This window comes from Siphateles boraxobius, unplaced genomic scaffold (assembly GCF_051911475.1).
Source record: "Siphateles boraxobius isolate OS27281-9 unplaced genomic scaffold, OSU_SipBor_1 5, whole genome shotgun sequence".
Taxonomy (NCBI): domain Eukaryota; kingdom Metazoa; phylum Chordata; class Actinopteri; order Cypriniformes; family Leuciscidae; genus Siphateles; species Siphateles boraxobius.
Window position 1 is genome coordinate 30558827 of NW_027509141.1, and position 19166 is coordinate 30577992.

At 37.0% G+C, this 19166-nt stretch overlaps 1 protein-coding gene across 1 annotated transcript in view; it reads right to left on the reverse strand.

Annotated features, from left to right (window-relative positions):
* Positions 1-19166, reverse strand: part of xxylt1 (xyloside xylosyltransferase 1) — a 37805-nt gene that overhangs the window by 11057 nt on the left and 7582 nt on the right. Inside the window, exons 3-4 of the mRNA XM_077203798.1 lie at positions 18383-18530; positions 9467-9599 (exon numbers count right to left, since the gene is read on the reverse strand). Coding sequence (XP_077059913.1) covers positions 9467-9599; positions 18383-18530 — 281 coding nt within the window. The remainder of the gene's footprint in view (positions 1-9466; positions 9600-18382; positions 18531-19166) is intronic.

The window sequence follows — 19166 nt, forward strand, 5'->3', positions numbered from 1 at the left end:
TTACTTTGTTTCTTTTATTAAATAAATCACTATTCTTTTGCAATTGAGTCCTCTAGTTTTCTTTAGTTGTCACGTAACACTCTGTTTCCACCCTCTGATTTAGGTATGATTATTGTTTATCTTTTGTTGTGTGCTCCTTTATTGGTTGTTTTATTTTTTCTGTACTGTATAGTATTTTGGTCAGCCTTGGTTGTTTTTAAATGTGCTTTATAAATAAATATTGCATTGTATTGGTCAGAAGGCATTTCAGTAACACTTTACAATAAGGTTTCATTTGTCAACATATGTTACATTAGTTAACATCAACTAACAATGAACAATACTTTTATTTCAGACTTTCTACTTCCAGATCTCATGTTTAATTCACGATTACTGAATTGAATGTATTACTTGCGGTTTCTTTGTGAAATTGACTAGAAATGTTCACTAGTGTATGTACCAGCACAGTACCAGCTACTCTGCAACGTCTCAGTCCAAATCCAAACACGATTAAAATCCAAATACAAAAGCTTATACAACTGGTTCAGAAAAAGCAAGAGTGACTTCCTTCCAAACAATGTTAAAGCTCAGGGCAGAGAAAGAACAGAGAGGGAGCAAAAGAGAAAAAAAACATGAAGCGGTAATGACGTGGTGCCAAATACAGTAAGTGAGAGCAGGATGGGCACAGATGTGGTAAGTGACGAAGATCCGGAGCCGGTGTGTTTACGGACTGGACACGGGTCTTAATTTGTAGACCCTTAGGCTAGACAAAGCCCTCTGGTTACACTGATAGAAATCTGTTTGTATAGACTGGAGTCCTGTCAGCACTGCCACAAGGCCTGACTGTTTCTACAATCACTTCCTGTCCTGAAAGAAAAACACCTGGCATCACAACTCCTGAGAAAATGAAAAAAACTGGAACGGTATAGCATTTTAACAAATGGTACAGCTCCAATGAACGTCCTTACGTCATCACAATACTGATACTGGAAAAATAAAGCTTCTGATCAGTAGGTTTGACTGGAATTTGAAAAAAGACTACAAACTAACAAAAGAAAACACAGCCCAGTTTAATGCATATTAGCATGCAAATTTAGTCCCCCTTTAGTCAATAATATTAACCCTTAAAACTCAAAAAAAATAAAATATTTAAAGGGGCATTCGACAACACTAGCTATTTCTTCGCTGATTTTCACTTTTGTTATCGCATGTTTTCTCAGCGAGCTCCCCTACAGCTGTGAGGCGTATATTTCACAACAATGTCGTAAAAAAACTCACTTGCGGCACCCTCCTCCCCCTTTCTACCACTGCTCATGTGCATTTGTTATTATCGGAGCCGGCCAACTTTATCGTGTGGAGCTATGTCTACCGAGGTGGGTAATACATCAAACACATTGAGGGCGGCGTGTGTGTTTATGTCGAATTGCCGTAAAGCAGTTTGTGTTTCTCGCTTGTTCTCGCTTCTCACGAGACTTCCTATTTCCAACTTACCGGGACGTTAATCCTCATGTTGCAAGGTTGGTTTTCCACCTAGGAACGTTGGGGGGAGCGGGGAAAGTCACCATTCTCACCAGAACAGGTTATTAAACCATCCAAATGATTTCTAAACGGTTTTATTAAGTTGAAATAGTTGCCGAATGCCCCTTTAAACTTTCTTTTCTGTGAAAAAGTCTTCATGACTTAATATAGCTTGAATGTAACCCTGAACCCTTGCCTCATTTAGTATACGCAGTGCCATGAATATGCAAATTAGCCCCACCTACACACACATTTACACCAGCTCAGAGATCCACTCTGTCAACTTTACTCAAGTTACTCTAGTAAACGCTGCACAATGGTATCGCTTGATTCTTTACAACATGTGTCACATAACGGTAATTAATTGAATATGATTAGATTTTACTTGACTACATTATCAAACAGCTAATAATGTGTTGCTAATGATACACAGACCATGTTACCGTTCGCATCTCAGTCTGACTTCTACAGATCAACATAGAAACGCTTTGAACATCATAGAACGTCAATGGAGAAAGGCATATAGTCCATCATAACATTGTAATATACATCATGTACATAATTCACCTGCTATATTGCTAAATGTACCCGATATTTCATATCAACAGAAAAATATACCAGGATATCCTGGCTTCTCTTGACACTCCCCTGCTTTGCAGCATATTACGATGATTATGCTAAAGCCTGCCCACACGTTCATCTGATTGGTCATAAGGTAGTTTGTGACGTATGAAACACCAGCGATATTAAACTGCGTTTTTGAGACTGTCAAGGAGAAAATACTCAGCAATGGTGCTGACTTATGAATTTGCACATGGTTTGTCTACAACATTAAAAACTTGATTTTCACCACAGGGGGTCTTTAGGTTCAACTATACAACTATGCACTTTTTTTTTATACACTCTTTTTTTTTATACACTCTAACAAAGTTAGTTTACTTTGTCAACTAACAATGTCCAACAACAGTAATGCAATATAATGATTGTATTAAATTATTGACCATATTAAAAAATATTGTTCAGAGTCAGACATTTCAGGGAAATCTTCATCAGACAAGCAGGAATTCAAGTTATCTCGTGAGCACACGGACAGTCTGACTGGACTGCCAGATCTGCACATGCTAAGGTTAATGACAAACAATGTCCAACTGGAGCAGATTTGTTTTGTGCTCCAGCAAACATTGCAAAATTCTTCAGTCTGATGCTTCCATTCTTTGCTGGAAAAATAATCTTTAGTCAGGGTGGTTGGGAAGACGTAAATAAAGGCTATGTAGCTGAGATGTTTATGTGTGTTTGACTGAACATGTGTAAAGTAACACAGACTGACAGCACCTTAAATGGTTGTGTGAAGACAAGACTCGCTGCTGCAGTAATTAATGCGGACAGCAGGCAGGCCCTTCACTACTCACAGCAGAGAAAACGACACAAGAACACTCTTTAAACGATAGATGCTAGACAAGTGCCCATCAACAAAACACCAGGGGCTTCTTCCAAACACACAGCAAAAGAACATCAACAGAACAGAGACGCTGGCAAAAAAAGCTTCTGTGACGGCGGAAAGTCCAAAAAGAACACAACAGACAAGACAGAACACACTGGACATCACAAACCATTCTGACAGGACATGTGGCCACCACTTTTACACATTTTGTAATGTAACAATTGTAATGAAAGCCAAAATATTAAATGTTATGGATGCATATTTCTGGAGTAATCCACTATTTTTACTAAACTAGAAATGTATCTCGTTTTTTTTTCTATCAAAAAAATTGCACAGAACATACCTGTCTGAATGCCATAAATATTGGTTCAATCCCATATAGGTATCTTAATCTGGGTCCATTTTGAAATTGTTGAATTTCTCCCATTTTCAAAGGTCTAAAACCAAATGCATCACTTTGCATACAGCTGATACTTATTGCATTTAAAGGGGAATATTAGAAGAATATATAATGTTGAAACTATAAATGTATCTTGTTTCCCTCTATCAAAACAATTATATAAAACATACTAAAAAATGTATTTTGGCGAAACAATATAAATACATGATTCATGTTTTAAAGATTAACATTTGAGTTAAAAAAAAAATTAAAAGCATTTCGACAGACAGAGAGACAATGATGGTGAAGTAACTTAGATTGTCTGAATATTAGAACATATTTTCTACTTGATTGTCAGGATTGTTTGAAGTCCTCTACAGTCCATTTGTTTGTCTTGAGTCTTTGGAGTTTAATATTCAAATATTACATTTAGCAGATATGGGGATTTTCAGGAGCAAACGGCACAATTTAATAAGCAGCCATAGCACGAAATCTGCACGTGCTGTAAAACCACCACACACCTTTAGTTAAAGTGATGTCTAGATCTCTTCCATGGTCGAAAGAACCCACATATCGACGACACCAAAAAATTAATTATGCACACTGATGCTCAAATCATAAGAAGCCTAAAAAGACAGCGGTATCAAAAACTACAAGTCTTTACGGATTGTTTACAAAAGATTTCTCTGCTCGGAACAACTAATCTCCATACAGATCTTATGAAAATTATTCTTCAAGCCAATCAATAAATAAACAGGAGTACTCGAAAACAAATAATCATTTATGCTTAAGTTCCACAGGGAGATAAAGGGTGTGTGTAATTGTTGACATATTGAAGCTCTCAATCCGATTAGAGAATTCCCAGCTCTGTGTTTGCATTCATTCCGAGCCGTGCGCTCAGCGAGGACTCCAGACCTGGCACGCTGCCACGCTCCATTTTGCGCCCCGGTCCGCTCGGAACAGAGGCCCGTGGAAGGGAGAGGCTCACAACCGAGATATGAGGGCTCAAGCGATCCTGAGCTCTGGCACCTCTTCACGTCACACTCAGCTGCTTCATACAGTACATTCCATGCAAGCAACACAAATATGTTCAAATCTCTAATTGAATATCCTATACATACAATGAGTACAAATGCATTGCAAATAATGTTTCATTACTTTAAAGGTCTGAGAAAGCAACAACCAAAAATAAAAATGATTATATATATATATATATATATATTCCCTTAAAAAAGTACATTTACTTGACAGGCAAAATAAAATATTAAGGTTTTTTCATAGAATTTACTAGATATAATTTATATGATATAAGTTAATATTTTTTATATCATTTAAAATTATTAATATGGTTTTATTTAATCATATACATTATATTTTATTTTATTGTATATTTTCTTATTTTAAATAATATATGTTCAATGAAGTTTATTAAGCACAAATCTAACAATTCTTTATGAAATGTATGCTTTAAAAAAAGAAACTTGATTCAGGATATATTTTCCAAAACCAACTCTAAATTTCTTATGACATTTTGCTTCTCAAAGAAATGCACCTTACTTCAAAAACATTTGATGTTTTTACTGGACAAGAAAGCAAAAATGCTGGTAAATGAATTTGGCAAAATTAGTTAACCAATACGCAATTAATATATTTATTTAAAAAAATAAAAATAAACAAGAATTCCAGATATTCTATTAATTAAATAATTATATTTCTAAAAAGCTTAAATATATTTTTATTTGACTGGAAATCAAGACAAAAATACTAATTAGGAAAAGAAAATGTTTTGCAGAGCCTGATGCTTTGTGTTGTCTGTTCGTGGCATGCTGTAAGTTGCTCTGGATAAATGACAACTAACTTACTCCCATATCAAGTGAAAATCAAAGAGGCAACCTGCAAAAACAACTGAACCAATAAGCAAGAAAATGTAATGTAAGTCTTTCAGAATTGAACCCCAAAATAGTTACACCCACCATGCTAAAAAAGCCTGGTCTATCATTTGTTTCTAAAGTCTCACTTCATTAGCTAAAAAGCACATGAGCTAAAATAACTCTTCACTAGCTAAAAACAGTGCTCTGGAGAGAAATCTCTCTGCCTCAGCTGCAGCAAGAGTAATGCAACAACACCGAAAGAACCACGCACATCAGTGCCAGGAGACGCCCGAATATGCTGCATCAGTAGGGAGCATCGCCTACAAAGCGCAAGACCAGTGCCAGCCGGGCAGAAGGCTTAGAAAAGACCAAAAGTGAATCAGATGGGCCTAAGGGGGTCATTGTTCTGCCACAGGTGTTAGATGTCATCACCAAACCCCAGTGCGGCCGCCGCTGACGTACCACAGATATCTCAGCGGTTGATTGTGCTTTTTTCATTCATCTCAATTGTTTGCGTACAGTAGTTGTGTGTGCAGTCTGATAACAGTTGTGGAAAACCTGCACTCTGTTGTGGAGAAGAAACACTCATGGGGGAAATTTTTCCATCAGCGTGGCTTATTTCTAGAAATGATTTGAGCTCCTCTCACAGCTGATCACTACCAAATCAAGTATAGTTCAATTTCAGGATCCTCTGCAAAATGATGAATAGACAGATAAAAAATGTATTGACAAAACATGATGAAATGTTAGATTTCAAAATTCAAAAATTGGGTGAATGGAAAAACAATAGTGAATTTATAACACCAGGTAAGGTAAGGTCACATCTATCAATATCACTCTTCAATTGACAACGCTCTCTGGAATACTTGATTCTGTCAGTCAAATACAAAATTCTGAAGAAAGGTCATCATTCACAGCAACCAACTATCAAAAATTTGGGGTCGGTAAGATTTTTGAAAAGTGTTTGAGAAAAAAAGTATCTTATGCTCACCAAGGCTGCAATCATTTGATCAAAAATACAGTAAAAACTGTGGAGTTCAAATGGAGTTTACTTGGAGTTCTGTTACTTAAAGGAACAGTTCACCCCCAACTTACTTTTTGTTACATCTTGACTCACCCTGAAATTATAAAATTTATAACATCATAAAAAATATATATATTCTCACGCAAAGCTATTGTATCGCTTTTTTGGGATGACAATCCAATTGTGTCAATATGCTTTCAAGGAAGGAGAACAAATAATACTATGAGCTAAAATGACAATGGAGTGAGTAAAATTTTACTGGTTTTCAATTTTGGTGAATTATTCCTTTAACATAGAGACGTGCTTGCTACAATTTGCTGTTGTTTTCTTACACAAACACTTGACTTGTGGCCCTGACTGAAGAGAGGCTAATATCTAATGGAAATGTAGGTCAACTGAAAAGGGAAACAACATCCAACAAGGGAATGCTGGTTACTATAGCGCCATCTAATCTCATCCAAATCAACATTAATCTGATAAAACATGCCTGTATGTGCAATAATGCGGGTCTTGACACCTTTGGTTTAAGATCCTAATAATTAAAGTTGTTTAATACATTTGCGCCTGTAAAAGGAGACTGAAAGATTTATGAACTAGGAAAGTCTGCTTCAAAGGAGACACAACATCATTGTAAGGTTTGTGTGGGTTTCTAAGGCCACAAGCCCCTACTGTCTATCCATCTCTCACACATACACAGAACCACACAAACACAGAAGTAGAAAGCAACCAGAAAAAAAAACAGCCTCCTTTGTGAATACCTATCACCAATCTGAGCTTCCTCCTCATGTTTCAGTGACTAAACACTGGAGCTATTAGAAACGGTTTCCTGAAAGCTCTGGTCACATGATGGCTCTTGGAGAACACTGTGAAAAGGCTTCCACCTCTATTCGGTTCCAAATGTGTCCCAGTTTCATGTCAAACTTAACTTTGCCAGGCCACAAGACAAACGCCATTGACCATTTCGACATTCTCTTTGGCAAGGGAAACAGGAGAACAGGTTGTCCAAAGTCTCTTTCAGGATTTGTTTCGGTCAAACTGTACAGTAGGACTGTGCTAGAGCTGCCAATGTCACAGTTTTGCTAAACTTAAATGCAAAATAAGACTGCACCTCTATTTCCTTTGCATGTTTGATGTACAGTATTAGTACTTGCTACTTATTGCCAAAACAGTTCTCTGATGATACCATGGTACATTGATGGTACTAGTGTATCAGATGGTAATACCATGAGATTTTGATATATACTATGGTACTGCATGATTATGTACCATCATATTTATCCTTATATGACCATGGTACAATAAATTATCATGGTATTACCATGTAAAATACAAAACAAAGTGGTATTATAGTACTTTTTAGTAGGAATGCATCAGTCTTGTTATTGTTAACTAAAACTTGTTTTTGAAATTAAGCTGAAATTAAATATAAATATTACAATCAAAATCTTGGCAACTAAAATTCAAGGTTACAACTAAATTTGAAATAAAGCTTAAGATAAAAAAAGCTAACTGATAAAAATGAAAAAAGCACATACAAATTTTAATGAAGCTGAAAATATTAAAATAAAAACAAATTCAAAATATATATTAAAAAAATACTATAATACAAAATAAATAATACTAAAATAGCACTGTAATGCACCAAAATTAATCATGTTATTTTCACAGGTATTAAAATTCTATTTTGTCTAAATAAATAAAAAATAAAACACTAAAACCAACATTATAATGTATGATATGTATGTATGTATGTATGAAGATTTGCTTTATATTTAACAATTAAAAAATTATAAAACTATCATTAAAACAAAATATATCGATGATGGCAAATACAATTTAATATATATATATATATATATATATATATATATATATATATATATATATATATATATATATACACACACACACACTCACCTAAAGGATTATTAGGAACACCATACTAATACTGTGTTTGACCCCTTTCGCTTTCAGAACTGCCTTAATTCTAAGTGGCATTGATTCAACAAGGTGCTGAAAGTATTCTTTAGAAATGTTGGCCCATATTGATTGGATAGCATCTTGCAGTTGATGGAGATTTGTGGGATGCACATCCAGGGCACGAAGCTCCCGTTCCACCACATCCCAAAGATGCTCTATTGGGTTGAGATCTGGTGACTGTGGGGGCCATTTTAGTACAGTGAACTCATTGTCATGTTCAAGAAACCAATTTGAAATGATTCAAGCTTTGTGACATGGTGCATTATCCTGCTGGAAGTAGCCATCAGAGGATGGGTACATGGTGGCCATAAAGGGATGGACATGGTCAGAAACAATGCTCAGGTAGGCCGTGGCATTTAAACGATTCCCAATTGGCACTAAGGGGCCTAAAGTGTGCCAAGAAAACATCCCCCACACCATTACACCACCACCACCAGCCTGCACAGTGGTAAAAAGGCATGATGGATCCATGTTCTCATTCTGTTTACGCCAAATTCTGACTCCTCCATCTGAATGTCTCAACAGAAATCGAGACTCATCAGACCAGGCAACATTTTTCCAGTCTTCAACTGTCCAATTATGGTGAGCTCTTGCAAATTGTAGCCTCTTTTTCCTATTTGTAGTGGAGATGAGTGGTACCCGGTGGGGTCTTCTGCTGTTGTAGCCCATCCGCCTCAAGGTTGTGCATGTTTTGGCTTCACAAATGCCTTGCTGCATATCTCGGTTGTAACAAGTGGTTATTTCAGTCAAAGTTGCTCTTCTATCAGCTTGAATCAGTCGGCCCATTCTCCTCTGACTTCTAGCATCAACAAGGCATTTTCGCCCACAGAACTGCCGCATACTGGATGTTTTTCCCTTTTCACACCATTCTTTGTAAACCCTAGAAATGGTTGTGCATGAAAATCCCAGTAACTGAGCAGATTGTGAAATACTCAGACCAGCCCGTCTGGCACCAACAACCATGCCACGCTCAAAATTGCTTAAATCACCTTTCTTTCCCATTTTGACATTCAGTTTGGAGTTCAGGAGATTGTCTTGACCAGGACCACACCCCTAAATGCATCGAAGCAACTGCCATGTGATTGGATGATTAGATAATTGCATTATTGAGAAATTGAACAGGTGTTCCTAATAATCCTTTAGGTGAGTGCATATAATTCATACTTTTTTATATTTTTATATTTTATATTGCATCAGATATATCAGTAGGGAGCATATAAATTTGAGAACAGTGAACCCAATCCAATTACTGTAAATAGAGCTGCATCAGATACCTGTAAACTGGCTGCATTTCACGTGCAATTCCAATGACGGCCTTAGAAGGGAAATGGTAAAACTCTTGGAAGAGGTCTCTGACGTTGCTTCTGAATTTGAGGTCCAGGTCCAACTGAACAATGCGCTTCAGTTCTAGGGGGCAAAAAAAGAAGAGAAACGTAAAGCAAATCTGTTTGAAATCAACAAACACCTAAATAATCTCATTCTAGAGGTTGTGAGCAGCGAGACATGCAGTGATAAGGGATTTTGCATACATTTTTTGGGTGTACTAATGCAGGAAACACAAAATAACAAATGATGGGACATGATCATCCAGAGGGCTATTCTCATGTCGGATGGCCTCAGGGTTTTCGTGTGAGCACACTGGACAACAAAGCCCTCAAGACAACATTTAGGACGCACCATTGTTGAGCAGAGCAGGACACACAAAGACACACATTTGGAAAGCAAAACATAGGGGGCCCAGACTATGCTTGTTGTAATTAGAACAATGAGCAGAGAGAGGCCAGCCAGAGCTGTTTAGTCGGTCAGGCATTTCACATCGACATCTCTCCAAACAAGCGGAAACTAGACGAATCAATATCAATGATCTCAGCGCTCCACTCAAAACACACAGGCTGACAATAAAACACTTCATGAGCAATAATAAAAGGAGGACAACTGCTGAATTTCCAGGAATCAGGAAGCACATCTACAGTTTACAGTAGGGGTCTCCAACCCTGCTCCATCACACTCATCTGTTAAACCATGAACACCTTGATTAGCTGGTTCAGGTGCGTTTGATTAGGGTTGGAGCTAAACTCTGCAGGATGGTAGCCCTACAAGCAGGGTTGGAGACCTACAGTGATCAAAACAAAACTGATATAATTTGATATAAAGTTAAAATACTTCATCCCATCACAGTTTAGTAGGCAGCTGGAGGCAGATAATAGTAGTTATATTAACCTTATAATTTCGTCGAACCACCGTTCAAAAGTTTAGAGGTCAATAAGATTTTTTTAAATTAATACTTCTTTCCCACAAGGATGCATCAAATTGATCAAAAGTGACAGAAAAGACATTTATAGTGTTACAAACGATTTTCATTTCAAGCAATGCTGTTCTTTTGAACTTTCTCTTCATCAAAGGATTTTGAAAAAGAGTGCATCATGACTTCCACAAAAATATTAAGCAGCACAACCGTTGTCAATATTGATAATAAGAAATGTTTCTTGAGCATCAAATCAGCATATTAGAATGATTTCTGAAGGAACATGTGACAGAAGACTGGAGTGATGATGCTGAAAATTCAGTTTTGCATCACAGGAATAAATGACATTTTCAAATATATTAAAAGAAAAAAGTTATTTTAAATTGTACAAATATTTAACAATTTTGCTGTTTTCACTTTATTTCAAGTAAATGCAGCCTTGGTGCAATGTGAACTAAAATAAAGTTGAATGAAAGCTGTAAAAAATTTAGTTTTACTGTATATTGCTAATGCACTAATTAATGTTAACAAATGATGCCAGTACATTATAGTATGATTTCATTGTAAACGTTGTGTGACTTGATTTAGAAGAGAGCTATAAAAACAGGCAGTGTAGATTTACAATATCTGTCATGACTCATGATATTGCTTATTTGCAATTACATAAAAATAGTTCCCAGCCACTGTCACCACCAAAAATGTCTGCAGTTGTAAACAGTTAGCATTTTGTGATTCAGTTTGGTGCCTCACGTTGCCTCAAATTGAATAGGGATAATTTTTTACCAGAGGGTTTCGTCAAACCTCCAAAAATAAAACCCATGCGTCACAGTACACCAGATCAAAAGAGGCACAATCGCTTTGGGCAGGATGAGCCACAGAGGCTTGATGTGCACCCGAGGGCATGTCAGCAAGCAGGTTAAAATGCGCCTTTGAATCATTAACGACAGCACTAATTCATCTCATTGGGCCTCTGCGGCCTGAAGCGATGAAGGCTTTCAAGAAACGGGTCCACTTAGAGTTCACCAGTTCCACCATGGCCTTGGGTGCTGGAAACATGCCTATGGAGCCTTAAACAATTTCTAGTTTAGTTTTAGCTAAGTACATACAAATCGAGATTCATCTAGGACATTCCCAGCATCTTTTCACCCAAGGGAAGTAGGGAACACACATTTGCACATGCTCAAAAATAGCCTGGTCATCTAAAACGACTAGGAGCCCCGAAGCTTGACACACTTTTAGAAAAGTGGCCATTTCACAGCATCATCTTGGGAAATATCTGCATCGTTTAGGTTTCCCCTTCTTTTTAGATATAATCTCCAGCAAATGTACTGCACATTCACAATTTAAAACCATATTAAGGTGGTTAGCGATGACCACGGATAGTAATCTACTTTAATTATCAATTGGTCCCAACTATATGTACGGAGCAGGTGGAATTCCATCTGTTCTCCGTGGATTATGGCTTTGATGCTTTCCTTGGTGAAAACAACAGTAAGTGATATAGGCTAATGTAGGTCAATCACATTATGAGATTAAAACCCAGCCTTATCTAGCCATTCTCTATTAGCAAAAAACATAAGGAAAATGTCCCAAGTGGCAAAAGGATAAACGCAATGCTGTAGTTAATATCTGGTATGAGAGATGATGCCGTAACAGAACAAAGAAATTCACACAGGTTTGGAACAACCTGAGGGTGAGTAAATGATGACAGAATTTTCATTTTTGAGGGAACTATCCCTTTAAGGCACGTTTCAAAATGATCCATTTCTAGATGCATGCATGTTTTCATTCTGACAGAAATTCCTTAGTATGCCAACTGGCATATGACATTTATAATGTAGTTACACAAAACAATCTGACTGCCTTTGATAAGAAATATCTGGGATATCTAAGGTCTTAGGTCTACTTCGCTCTTTAAAGCATTTGAAAATTTTACTAGTTGTTCAAATGTCTTTTGGATTTAAATGTTGATAAAACAGTATCTTAAGTAGTTTTACAGATCACTCTGATTTGATTTAATATTTTTAGTCTCTCCTTTATTTTACATCAAACAGAGACAAAAAAGTAGCAAATTGTAGTTGTCTGCAACTATATATAAATCAAACACCGTTTCCTAACCAAAAGCAACATGATAAAGTGACAAATAATAAAAAATAAATAAATAAAAAACTTTATGCAGTGTTATTGTCAACTATAAAAAAAATATTTTAGTTTACTGAAATAAAGCTGGAATAAAATATAAATATTAGATGAAAATTTTAAATTAAAATTGTAAATATTGCTTTGGCAGCTAACTTAAGTAAAATAAGTTGAAGTACTACAATTCTTAACTAAAACTGAAATAAATTTACAATTAAATTAGCAAAACAAAAATTGGCACATATAATTATAAAAAAAAATGAAAACTGAAAATATAAAAATGACAATTGCTTCAAATAAATACTATAATCGTATATAAAAAATACTAAAAATGATGAGGAAGTTTAGAAGCAGACATTTCACAACCATAAAAAGCAAGAAAAACGAAAGTATAGAGAATACATATTCAATGTAAGTGCTCTTAGTTTTATGCTCTTCAGTTGTAGTATTAATGTGTGCAAGTAGTTCCCAAACTGAAAGAATGGTTCTGATCGATCGATTGATTGATGGATGGATGTTGTGCTTTCTTGCGAATGATTGCTCGTCACTGGAATCTTGTCATGTTGTGTCTGGTTAGTACACAGCTATAGCAACCTGTGTTAAAACCGCCAATATCAATGAAAGCAACAACATGATTAGGTATAAATATAAAAATAAAAATCTACCTTTAGATTTTCTAGCTTATCCATTTACCAGCAGACACAATAAAAACAACTGCTAAAAACTCAAAGAAGCAGACTTTGTTGACAAAACACTCTTGAGGCAGTGAAAAAGCTGAAAGTCTTAAAACAAGGGCTTTCTGTTCCCTCACGAGCTGCCGAACACATGGGACTTCTTCACAATAAAAACAGATTTAAAGCCATTTGAAACAAGGGCCAATTATTTTCACAGCTCCTGTTGTCACTTAGGCTAAGCAGTTAATATACCAGCCCACTTCCAGGCACAATGTTCCTTTAATGAACAGCCAAATCCCTCACAGCAATATGAGAGAAGAACATTAATCAGAGCGTTTATTTTTTTTAAATCACTGGGCATGTGCTTCTTTTCCCACCATTAATACTTCATAAGAACAAACAAACAATCATTACTGAGCACCTAATCTTGCTCTTTTAGACCCACAGAAATTCTAATTTCCTCAGCGGGCCAGTGGTCTTCCAGGGATCATGGTATAAATGAGAGTAATGGTGTCAGTCTCTTCCTCATGGCTCACTTATTCGGCCTCTCAGCAGGCCGGTATTGACCGACCTGTTAGTAGACTTGATGACCGGAATAAGACTGGCGGGAGAGACGGGTCATGCAAGCAGACAGACCCACTCCGGACGTTAAGAGAAATTCGGGTAATCAGGATGGAATTCCTCGAGGTGGGCTCGAGCAGTCAGTCAGTGGGTCAAAAGTGAATTAAAAACCACCGTTATAGGGATAATTCACCCAATTTTAACATTGATAATAAGAAGCATTTATTGAGCAGAAAATCAGCATAATAGAATGATTTCTAAAGGATCATGTGACACTGAGGACTGGAGTAATGATGCTGAAAATTCAGCTTTGCCATCATAGGAATAAATTATATTTTAAAATATATTCAAATATAAAACTTATTTTGCAATATTTCACAATATCACTGTTCATACTGTAATATTTAATTTCAAAGACAATGAAAATCAGACCCCAGTTTTTTGTAAAGTCTAAACTATTACCATTGAAATTATAGTTGCAAAGTGCTATAAAAAAATTGGTCTACAGCAAAATGTCTGAAGTGAGGAACAAATGTAAATTTGGGTCATTGGATCAATGCACATAAGTGTCTAAACTTTCTGAATGTGCAGTTCTTATACAGTTCACAAAAAGAAAATAATTCAATTGCGAGGACTTGACTCAACATAGAGTGTATTCATACAGTGTAAAAAATCCAACTTACAAAACGTTCTTCTAACAAATCGTGAGCTTAGAATTATATGGTTCTATCTCCACTTTTGGTCAAAATTGAGTTTTTGACATAATCTTATCCATTAGGTGTTTATTAATGCCTGTGTGGTGTTATTTTTGTAAAAAAAATATTTTGTTAGTAGTTATTAATAAAATAAAAAGGTTCCATCTCACAAAACAGCAGGGATTTAGATAAAAGTAGCTTGATTGAACTAAACAATAATCTAAACATGTTGCAATCAAAAGTTGTTTTATTGACCTTAGTTAGATTATCAAGTATTTGTCCAAAAACTTGTCCCCAAATTGTTATCTGAACAATTTTATGTTGAAAAATGTTGTGCAAGTTCTCAGCATGCACTGCAGCTTAAACAAATTATGTGGTAAATATTATTAAAAAATGATCATTGCTTTGCATTTACTGGCTAAATTTATGATGCAGCTGTTATTGTCACTATTATTCAGCTGTCATTTTGCTCAGAGTAAATATTTTTTATGGAATTGACATTTGTTGATCAACACCATGTTTGAGATCTGTGTTGTGCATCTCACTATTTGCCTATCAGGGTTAAATGTTTGCTTCTTGTTTTAAGAGGCAAAGGATGTTCATATCATGTAGTTAAATTTGAACATCAAACTGAATGAAATAAGAGGAAAGAACAAGTATTGTAGCCCCTTGCATTGCTAAATTCTAAACAATCTTTAGTTATCTTAAAAAGAATTTCAAAAGTTCAAAAGACTACCTGTTACTCATTAGATGAGCAAAAGTATTAAGTTGACTTTAATTTTTAGCAAATTAGTTGAGTTAACTTAAGTTGAATGTGATAGGTTGCCTTATTTTGTCAAGTTAGGTGAAGTTTTTTTTTTTTTTTTTACACACCTGGATAATTTCCATTTCAATGACATGCGGGAGAACAATAAAGTGAAATGACCTACTTTCTGTCAACCTGGCAATTGTTTGTCTCACGTATAAATTCTATAAGCGTAAAAATAAAAAGGAGATGCAGGCCATGCTCTCAAATCCCTTAAGCTTCCACACACAAACAAACGCACGCACCCCTGCAGATATAAATGGCCAAATCGCAAAATCAAAGGCTCTACCCACTGAATCAAACTGGAAAGTGAACAGCCCAGGGGGGAGTTTCTGAATTAATAAGGTGCACATACAACGTCAGCACCACGGAAGGCCCCGGCCCCAGAATCAGAATGGGCTTCCTTTAGTTTGAGAGGCAGTACTAGAGTTCTCAAGGGGCCTGAAAATTACAACCCGACCCGACCCGGCCCGTGGCTTTTAAAGCCCGGACCCGATGTAACCCGACACATCAACATGAATTATCTGCCCGAACCCGGCCCGCGGCCCGAACCCGGCCCGCGGCCCGACACCGATTTTCTTTTTTTTTCCTTTTTTTCTCATACACGTATTATCATGACCAGCAGACGGGAATTCAAATCAACCTTTAATGTTCACGTCTTTTAACAATAGCCTACAAACAATACAAACAACTGAAACAAACTTTAAATATATAAATAGGCTATATACTAAATATGCCTCAAATAAAAATCTTCAGGACGACCCTGTTTTTTTGCTGTCATATTTCATCAGCACCTTGCATTTTGAGCATTGCACATAACCTGTAGAATTTCCATCAGAATCCAGCACCACTCCAAACACTTTCCAGACCTCTGATTTTCTCACTCCTGCAGTAGCGAGTCTAGCGACGGTGAATTCACCTGCGGCAAGTTAACTTTTCACCAACTCCATCTTCTTCTCCAGGCTAAAGGCGTGCACGCAGCGGCGTCAGGTAAGCCCTGCGATGCACGTTGCACGCAGCAACCAGATTTCATTACGGTGAACAGCAGCGATGATTAATAAATGTTGTTTTTTTTTCACTGAGCGGAAAAGATTAAGCCCGAGGTCCGACCCGACCCGAGTCATTTGCTTATCTTTTCCACCCGAACCCGGCCCGAACCCGCGGGTCCCGTCGGGCCAACCCGGCCCGTTGAGCACTTTAGGCAGTACTTCCCTGGGAAGATCTCCCACTCAGAAGAACAAGATGGGGAGTGGATGGGTGTAGGCTGTCAAATACATGGATATGATATACTGTTTGAAGTTCCAAGAAAGAAAAGTAATGTCAGTATTCTGTGTCACAGCCATGAACCTAAAAGCTTTATCAAACACTCATAGGTCTTTTCCCTCTCACGGTATCATTGATTTGTTAGGCTGACAGAGTCGTCCAGTGATTTGCATTTACTGTAGCAGAAAACCCATCTGGGCATTCTGCTGGCACAGCAAACCATGCCTGGATGGCCTTTTGTTTCAATGTGAGAGTGAGTGAGTGGCAGAAGTGTCACAGAGGACCATCGACCGTAACCCCACCCCTCCCCCTCCCCTGCCGAGCGCTGTGCCATGTGCCCGTTCAGCACCTGTGAGTGAGTCGGCACATATGACACCATCAGCAGCCTCGTGTTCAACTGTCCTTTCAGGATGGCCGAATGTACTGACCTTTAGATAACATGGTTAGAATGTGCAGAAGTGTGATGGGGAAGTTTACATGAACACCGAATGTTCTGAAGCTGCCACTTTTCAAATGGAAAAGTTGGGTCACAATATTGTAGTGAAAAGGTGGGTTAATCCAAATTCAGTCAGTATAATAAATCATGACTTACAAAACAGACAGAATGCAACTTCTAAACATAAATTTTAAATATGATGTAATTTATGTGACATTAGCGTCACTAAGCAAAATTTATTATACAATTCTTTTTATTTCTACATTTTATTGTTTTTATTGTTATATTTTATTTTATAATGTTAGTGTCACAGGAACTGCTTAAAGATGATGAATAATGATTATTATTGATGCTATTGTTATTATTATTAGAGTAGAATTTTTTTTATTGTTTTTAGATATTTTATTTATACCTTTTCTCAAGACAAAATAATAAGAACAACAACAATTGTTATTATTAATACAATATAATTTTTGATTGCTTTTAGATGTTTTATTTAATAACTTTTTTCCCCTAAAGATTAAAAAAATAGACAAATAGAAATTCATGGCCATTATGTGGTTCCATTTTTGGAAACAGTCATTATTCCTGCAATTCCATATGGAGATGTTAGTGTTGCAGAAACTACAAAGTTTTAACCTTTAGGCCGTGTGTCCACCAAAGCATTTTTAGTCAGCTGAAAACGCTAGACGCTCTGCTGAAAACGCCTAGCTGTGGGCGCTTGAGAGCGTTTTGGCAGCGCTGCGTTTTTTCAGTTGAGACGATTCGTTGCTATGATACAGAATATCCGCAGCACAGTTTACTTGTAACTGATTTCGTAGATAATTTGTTTCATACTAAAAATGTATTTTTCATCCATTTTGTTCGGTTAGCTCTGCTTGTTGATGTCTTTGTACAGAAAGAATGTTGTGACAGTTGGTCGGTGTGGTATTTGTCCCGCCCCTCCTCCACTGTGATTGGACGGCTGTGTAAAAAGTGACCGTGATGAGCGCTGAGTTTTATCCAAAGTTGAACATTTTTCAACTCTCGACGACCAGTAAAAAACGCCAGGCGCTCAGCGCCTCGTTACGCTCATGGCGTTTAAAAAACGCGGCGCTCCCATTGAAAACAATTAGAATTTTACGCCAGGTGCGTGAAAAAACGCTTTGGTGGACACACGGCCTTAGGTTTAGTTTAGTTCAGTCACCTTTATTGTCCACAACTTCCATAAGAGGAACAGAAACAATTTGTCAAAGAGCCAACAATATTGTAATATACAATGCCCGGTTTATTAATGGACATCAACATTACAATATTAAAAAAAGCTAAATTATAGTTGCAATTGCTTTTCCTGTGCCTATAAACAATGGCAATGCCGAATCACATATCTCACCTGCAGGCATGATGCGATGCATGGCCACCGACAGGAAGAAGATGGCGTCGCTGTAGTACGCGCCGGAACCTGCACTGAAGTGCTTCTGCATGGCTTCCACGATGGGGAATAATTTCTCTGTAAGGGCTTCTACATTGTGAAACACCACCTGGAATAGACAACACACAATGTATGTGATAAATGAGGACTTTTTTGTGACCCTAGTGACACTGACACTACATTTTTATAAATTCGTGCATGAGCGGACAGGAGTGAGCTGTATTTCTGCCATATTTGGCACAGAGATTTCATTCTCAGGTGTTCACCATTTGGCTCACTGAGCCTCGACAGTCGTCTTTTACTGTTCCTTCCACTGAAAACACACAATACATGTGTTTGTCTGCAGTGCAACCAGCCCCCTAATCCTGTTCCGCAATGCAAGTCTTTGGCGTCGAGCAATCAGATAATGTGTATCTCTCGCTAGCTTGCACAAAGACGATGGAGGTGGTGGGGGGATTGGTGTTCAGTAATCACAGATTTCCCATTAAGGTTTTGATTGCAGGGGTATAATATGTTTCTGCCATAGGATTAGCATTCCACCTTCAGTCTGGCGGGAAAAAAAGCACTAATACAGCACAAGAAGATTCAAGGAACACAGTTCATAATGATTTTGTAATAAACCAAGCATTTAAAGTTTTGTCTCATTTGTGTGGAAATATGTGCAAAAGTTATACAAGTTGTATGTAGAGGCAGATTTTCTTTGAAACCTTCACACAATCAAGACTTTCTTCACCTTGTATCTTTG